The sequence below is a fragment of the Oncorhynchus mykiss genome, chromosome 3 (genome assembly GCF_013265735.2).
Source record: "Oncorhynchus mykiss isolate Arlee chromosome 3, USDA_OmykA_1.1, whole genome shotgun sequence".
Lineage (NCBI taxonomy): Eukaryota > Metazoa > Chordata > Actinopteri > Salmoniformes > Salmonidae > Oncorhynchus > Oncorhynchus mykiss.
In genome coordinates, this window is record NC_048567.1 from 47,717,212 (window position 1) to 47,724,910 (window position 7,699).

The following is a 7,699-nucleotide window of genomic DNA, read 5'->3' on the forward strand; positions in this document are numbered from 1 at the left end:
AACCACATATCACACTTAGTTTTATATCAAATGTTTTGTTGAGTGAAGATCATATGCTGTGGTTTTGAGAAATAAGATGTTGAATATTCGGTCTCTCCCAGGTGCGTTGTTGACATCGATGGACAAAGAAGGGTTAACGCCCCTGAGCTGGGCGTGTTTGAAAGGACATAAGAACGTTGTGCAGTTTCTGGTGGAGAAGGGTGCGGTCATAGACCACACGGACAAGAATGGACGGACTCCACTGGACCTGGCCGCCTTCTACGGCGACGCGTCAATCGTGAGTATTAGAGAGAGATGGACAGATAGACAGACAGAGACGGTCATTGAGCTCGATCTAAATCTGTCTCACTAGGCCTGCCCCTTAGATAGGCACAACACAGTCCTGTGTCTCCTTATGGGACGCACACTGCTGAGAATTAACAAATATCTATGGGAGAGTTAAGAGTGTGTGTTCTGACTAAGGAAGAGAGTGTGTGTTTGACTGTGTTGTTCCTGGTATGTAGGTCCATTACCTGGTGGACAGAGGAGCAGTGATAGAGCATGTGGACTACAGTGGCATGAGGCCGTTGGACCGGGCGATTGGTTGTCGGAACTCATCGGTAGTGGTGACCCTGCTGAAGAAGGGGGCTAAACTGGGTAAGAAACTAAGAACTCTAACTATGTTACAAATGGTCCGTGTCTGTCTGTCTGCAAATAATGTTCATTCGGTTAATGTGTCCACTTTCGTCTATTCCAACCACAGGACGGTCTTTTGGTTGCTTTAAAATGAGGCTAATCCATGTAATCAGGTGACAAACTCCTGGTTTCATTGATGCTCACTGCTAAATTCAAGGCAATGGCACTGAACCAATTTCTACCAGCATTCACCTAGTGTGTGTAGTCTCTCTCTCTTTCTGTGTCTCTCTTTCCCCCTCTCTCTCTCGCTCTCTCTTTCTTTTCTCCCCGCGGTATGCCGGCAGGCTAATTTGAGAATGGTACTTATCACCTAAATGACACTCAATGAGCTATCTTGGCCTGGAGCTTATCTGCCTCATTTTACATCTGCAGTGCAGGCCAGCCAGGTACTCCCTTCCCTGAATTAGCTAATGGCCAATATCTTCAACCCACTCTCCTTACTCTGGTAGCAATGTAGCCTGTTCCTAGCACACAAAGCTATCAGTCTCTATGATCGCAATGACTGTTACGACCAGCAAATCACTATTTTTTCCCATTAGGATTCATATCAATGCAATTATAGGTACAGTATATCCACAGACAAACTCACTTTGTATTATCAGTGCAGGAATCCTTAATGGTGAACCAGCCACGTTCATTTGTGATAATACAACAACAAATGTATTTATTTATTTTATTTAACCTTTATTTAACCAGGAAGGGCTCATTGAGATTAAAATCTATTTTTCAAGAGTGCCCTGGCCAAGATAGGCAGCACCAAGTCATTACAAAATAATTACAGACAGACAACATGAAAAACTACAAGTAATCTAGTAAAAACCATTGAATTCACAAGAGTATAAAACAGCAAATTAAAAACATTGACAGGTCAGGGAATCCGCCTCAAAATCCTTCATCAGTGATTTAAAAACACCAATCGGGACAAGTTCTTCCAGTTTAAAAGTATTTTCTAAGGCGTTCCAAGACGATGGCGCAGAGTACATAAAAGCCCTTTTACCAAATTCAGTTTGGATATTTGGAACAGTTAGCAGGATAAAGTCAAGTGAACAAAGAGAGTACCCACCACATTTCTGAACAATAAAAATGCACAAATAAAAAGGTAGTAAACCCAAAATGGCTTTGTAAATAGAAGTATATCAGTGACTGAGCCTATGAAGTGACTAGAGAAGGCGAGCCAACCCTGGTATACAAAGTGCAGTGGTGCGGGTTTTTGCAGTTTAAAATAAATCTCAGTGCCATGGTAAAGAGTGTCAATTGATCTCAAACACTGAGTGGAAGCATTCATATAAAAAATATCCCAATAACAAAAAAGTTATTGTAAAACAAACACCGTTTTCTTCCCTCAGACATCAATTGCACTCGCGATATTCTGCTGTTCTATATACTGCAATGTTTCCCCCCCGTATTGCGCGATGTGCCTCCACTTCGGCAAACAAAACAAAAACAACAATGGCGAACAGTGGCGTTGTTTCCCCTACTGTGAATTCCATCTTTAATCTGGGAAAGGTCTAAAATGAATAAATCACGTTTTATAACTGTAGCGGTTTCAAATTCTCCTCTGCTTTTCATCTTTTTACATGATTCCTTCCATCTCTCATCCTTTTTTTCTTCTTCTTAACTGCCTTCAATGTAACCCTAAGGGTACAGAACGTCGCCTTATGATCGATCAGGTACAATCTTTAGGTAACTTTACCTTGTTACCAATTTCCTAGTGAATAGAGTCTGTGGGTCGGGCAGCGGCAGTGGTGTAACTCTACTTTCTCTATGTCTGTGTGGACCAACAGGGAATGCAGCCTGGGCTATGGCCACGTCCAAGCCTGACATCCTCATCATTCTCCTGCAGAAGCTTATGGAGGAGGGCAACCTGCTTTACAAGGTATGGAAAAGAGATCAAGTCAACATTACACTGTTAAAATTATAATTTGGGATTTTGGCAATGAGGCCCTTTATATTTTGGCAATGAGGCTCCCAAGAGGCGCTGCGGTCTAAGGCACTGCATCTCAGTGCTATAGGCGTCACTACAGACCCTGGTTCTGTAAATAATAATTTGTTAACAGATTAAATAGAGGTTGAATAAAATCAAATAAAAAATCTACATGTACTGTGCAGTTTGTAGGAAGTTGCTAACTAGTTTCCAGTCATTGCGCTAACGCCAGTTAGCATTGGCTCGGGAAACTACCTCCAACTTACTTCATACTTGACACAGGGACATAAAAATGGTATCCACGAGTTCCTCTGACTCTGGAGAAGTAGATAAAGGGCCTCATTGCCAAAATCCTGAAGTATCCCTTTAAGTCTGAACTTTATGGTTCGAAACAAGGACATTATACTGTATAATGTGTATGTACAGTCAAGTGTGTTCTGAGTGAATGGAATATATATCATATTTTATGATGGGCTACATCTAAACAAAGACTGATGCAAGTACTGTAATTATACCTTGATGTCACTGAATTGATCAGCCATCAAAAGGAGTGTTTGTATATATCTCAGCCACTGTATAAAAAGGACATCTCAGCCACTGTATAAAAAGGACATCTCAGCCACTGTATAAAAAGGACATCTCAGCCACTGTATAAAAAGGACATCTCAGCCACTGTATAAAAAGGACATCTCAGCCACTGTATAAAAAGGACATCTCAGCCACTGTATAAAAAGGACATCTCAGCCACTGTATAAAAAGGACATCTCAGCCACTGTATAAAAAGGACATCTCAGCCACTGTATAAAAAGGACATCTCAGCCACTGTATAAAAAGGACATCTCAGCCACTGTATAAAAAGGACATCTCAGCCACTAATTTGCTTGAGAGAAAACAACGTAATGACTGTCATATTTTGAGCAGCTCAATGCGACGCAGCAGAGATAAATGGGTGTGTGCTGTGCCACACTCGCCTTCTGAGCCATGATTGATCCGTGGCATTTAACAGATTGAGTTTTATGGCAGATAAGGACAATCCGCTCGAGTGGAAACTGTGTGTGATTGATGAGAGAGACGGAAGGGAGTGTGTGAGCTGCTGCGGCACGGCTGTTGGGTTGGGGGGGAGTATCTGACGACCGTCCTTCTTTTCCTCTCTCGCGCCCTCTTTCCTTCCCTCCCTCTATCTATCCCTCCCTTCCTCTCCCTCATTTCCCTCTCCCTGCAGAAGGGGAAGATGAAAGAGGCAGCCCAGAGGTACCAGTATGCTCTGAGGAAGTTCCCCAGAGAAGGGTTTGGCGATGACCTGAAGGCCTTCAAAGAGCTGAGGGTGTCTCTGTACCTCAACCTCTCCCGCTGTCGCAGGAAAACCAACGTAAGATTCCCCATGATCCTCCTCTCCTTACCTCCTCTAGTGCTGTATTTACTGGGTCATTGGTTCCCAAATGTCTCTGTTAAAATATACAATATGTGATCAGGCCATGTATGACACTACAAGTGGACATTGGAAGATCTTGAAGTCAAAGAAACTGTTGTTGTACTGTGTGTTTATGAACGTATTTGAAAAGATACACATACCAGAAGTATGGCTGCCCTTAAGGAGTACTAGACAGCACTTTAAAAGCCCCATGATACAATTTAAATTCGTGTTCCAGGCCTATGATCGATGAAACGTGACATAAACTAACACAATGCTCTTAGGAACAGATTGAATTCAATAAATAATACTATCTACTACCCGTCCAAAATTATAGCTATTAAGCTGTCCAGTTGAGTGAGTTTGATTGAGCCATTCAAGACTAAATTATAATCTGTGCAGAAGTCCACAAGCGATTGCATGCTTGTAGTCATTGTCAGCTTGCTCCCATAAACAATCAGGGAGATGGATGCAGAGAAAGAGAGAGAGAGCTGGGCCCCTGGACAATGTGCATTTCTATTTCCTTGCATTGGTTAATCATATTGATCCTCCCCTACCCCTTGCAACAGGACTTTGGCTTGGCAGAGGAGTTTGCGACAAAGGCCCTGGAGCTGAAACCCAAATCGTACGAGGCCTATTACGCCCGCGCTCGAGCCAAGAGGAGCAGCAGGTAAAGCTATTCGTCAGAAACTCATAAGGATAAATCCCCCTCTTTTAGGGGACCATTGTTAGCGTGAATTGTGAGAATATGGTTCAGCTTCTTTTTTTTTACCTCGCTCTCAAATATCCCCCTAACTTGCTCTGTCTATCTCCATCCCACCCCAGGCAGTTCACGGCAGCCATGGCTGACCTGCACGAAGCGGCCAGGCTGTGTCCCAACAACCGTGAAATCCGGCGGCTGCTGGCCCGTGTAGAGGAGGAGTGTAAGCAGATGCAGCGCATCACGACCCAGGGCAAACCGCAGGGGGCCACGTCCTCGTCAAACCAGGCTCCGGCCAACAACGACTCGGAACACAAACACAAGGAAGGGGAGGAGGAGGAGATGTCGGGGCATAGCATGGCCGTCAGAGGTATGGATGGACAGAACACTCTGGGGATGAATGACGTGGAAGGGGAGGGAACTTTTCAGTCTCAACACTCAGACAGGAGAGGAGAGAGAGGTGAGCCCTGGACACAGAACATCTACTCCATCAATAGAACTCTGCCTGACACCCTCAGCCTCACCACCCAGCAGCAGAGCACCAGGCCTTGCTCTCCCCCCTCCGGGCCCTCAGGCCCTGGCAGGCTGAGTCACCACCATTACCCTCCCCGGGAGCCCAGAGAGCCCACCAAGCAGGCCCAGATAGTCAAAACCAACCAGCACATGAGCTCCCTGCAGGCAGGAGGCCGCTCCTCGGGGGCCAAGTCCCAGTACGCCCCCTCCAGCCCCCTGCCCAGCCGACACATGTCCAGCATGCTGAAGCCAGGGGGTCTGGGCATAGACATCAGCCCTCTACCGCCCCCTCCCGACGAGCCCGTCTACGGGGAGCAACGCCTGTCTATGGCTGCTGCCTCCCAGAACATGGCTATGGGCCACCACTGCGAAAGGGACAGCGAATCCCTGCACTCTGCCCGGGCCTCCTACTCCTCCCAGGACCGTCTGTCTGCCCACTCGGTGTCCTCCCTGGACGCTCAGACCTCAGGGTCTCCCCAGGACCCCCTCAATGCTGCAGGGCCAGGCCAGGAGCGGAGGAAGGAGTGTGGGGGTAACGGGGTCTCCCAGGCACTCTCCCAGGGGGGAGACGGAAACATCAAGGTGTCCAGCTCCACCAGCTCCCTGGCCTCCAGCAGTAGTCTGTCGGAGAGCAGCAAGCTGCAGGGCCCTGATGTACGCACCAAGACCACCACAGACAAGGCCAAGCAGGGCCAGGGAGGCACGAGCGAGTGGAAACCCAGGCCCTTCATGGGCATCATGGACAAGAAGGCACGCTTTCTTCAGCAGCAGCAGCAAATGCAGCGGGAATTACTGCAGCAGGAACAACTGCAGCGAGAACAACTGCAGCGAGAACAACTGCAGCGGCAACAACTGCAGTGGCAACAACTGCAGCAGCAACAACACCAAGGGCTCCAGAACCACCCAGGCCTACAGCCCGCCACCGGAGCCCTCCGCAGCTGGCAGAGTCACTCCTCTGAGGGATTAGTGTCCCACACCATGTCTGCCATGGGCCTCCAGGCAGCAGGGGTGAACTGTGAGCTACCTTATGCCAAAATAGGGAGCACTTACCACGAGCAGCTCAAAGCTCCATCTCAGGGTGCTATGGGGAGCCTGCAGAATGGAATGCACTCAAAGGAATTTGCAGAGAAGTTGTGCCAAGCATCCACCTGTTACAAGGAATCCAAGCCAGCTCTGGCCATGCCGTCGCACACTTTTGTGGACAGTAAGCCCAAGCAGCCAAGCTTAGTCCGAGAGAATCCCGCCATTCACGTAGCTTCAATGAAACCAAAGCGATCATTCATAGAGTCAAATGTGTAGGAATATTTATCTCCCCTCTCTCAACACACAGACAACGAGATACACACGCTGGCACGCACATACAGACAACATGCACATTGCACACACCCACAAACACACCTTTGGAAAATTCTAAGTGGAGAGATAGTTTTTTATGGGCTGGTAAAAAATTAAGCAATGTAAGTCGAAACTTTGAAAGAAGTACGCAAACTATGTTTGTTCCCCCTGTGAATATCCGCCACATGGAGCGTTTTGATTGAAGCTGTAACAGAACAGATGTATTTCTTTCCTACTATTGCGTACAGCTGTTTGCTTCTGTTACAGGATGACATGTTCCCTCTTATTCAGCAAAGCTGGAGACATTGCAGTGACAGCACTTTACGCATTTACATAGGCCTTTAAGTAAAGTGCTTATACAACATATTATATTACAGTATAATGTTATTACTGAATTGTTCAGTGTTAAGTATAAGACAATATTTGCATCCAAAATGGCACCCTATTCGCTATATACCGTAGTGCACTACTTTTGGTCGACCCTGGTCAAAGTGGTGCACTATATAGGGAATAGGGTGCCATTCTGGACACATCCAATGGGATTTGAACTGTGTTCATTATGTCAATGGTGCTGATGACAGAATTACGGAGCTATTTAGAAGAGCTGTAAGGATATGTTTGAGATGGGCATTCCTGTGTTCTAAGAAGGATGTTGTAGATCCTCACATTGTGTATATATAAATATATTTTTTTCCTTCTTTTGAGTGAAGATCAATGTCAGTGTATTGACTTATCTGTATTTTGAGGTTTATTTGATGCACAATTTGGTTCCAACTGTGTTCAAGGTTCTGAAAAATGTATTTGTTTATATGTTTGTACATTCTATAAATTGCCCGATAACGTTAACTAAATCCTCTCTGTATCTGCTTGTCGTTGCTGTCACGTTAATTTATTTACAATGTCTATGGCTTGATTCATCGTAAAAAAATATATTTTATATAGTTATTTTTGCACAGCTACTAAGACATTTTACAAGTTCAATAATAAGCTCTGTCAAAGTAATATTGGTTTAAGTGCATGCCACAACTTCAATTTATAATAAAGAGTTTAAAAAATAAATATCTATAAACAAAAGGTTTGGGGGAGCATGGTGCCATTGACAGTATTTTAATATGTATGTATGTTGAAATGGTTGCCATGT

General features: G+C 45.4%; 1 protein-coding gene across 6 annotated transcripts in view; it reads left to right on the top strand.

Annotated features, from left to right (window-relative positions):
- LOC110520058 (protein TANC1) overlaps nucleotides 1–7,632 on the top strand; it is a 277,467-nt gene extending 269,835 nt beyond the window's left edge. For 3 of the 6 annotated variants that reach the window (XM_021597043.2, XM_021597045.2, XM_021597044.2), the window contains 7 exons: nucleotides 102–277; nucleotides 504–636; nucleotides 2,316–2,345; nucleotides 2,460–2,551; nucleotides 3,822–3,968; nucleotides 4,580–4,680; nucleotides 4,836–7,632. In XM_021597043.2, coding sequence (XP_021452718.2) covers nucleotides 102–277; nucleotides 504–636; nucleotides 2,316–2,345; nucleotides 2,460–2,551; nucleotides 3,822–3,968; nucleotides 4,580–4,680; nucleotides 4,836–6,522 — 2,366 coding nt within the window. In that variant the 3' untranslated portion in view covers nucleotides 6,523–7,632. Of the gene's footprint in view, nucleotides 1–101; nucleotides 278–503; nucleotides 637–2,315; nucleotides 2,346–2,459; nucleotides 2,552–3,821; nucleotides 3,969–4,579; nucleotides 4,685–4,835 lie in introns of those variants that run through there. The other 3 variants (XM_021597046.2, XM_021597049.2, XM_021597048.2) reach the window with 2 other exon arrangements.
- The last annotated feature ends 67 nt before the right edge of the window (nucleotides 7,633–7,699 follow it).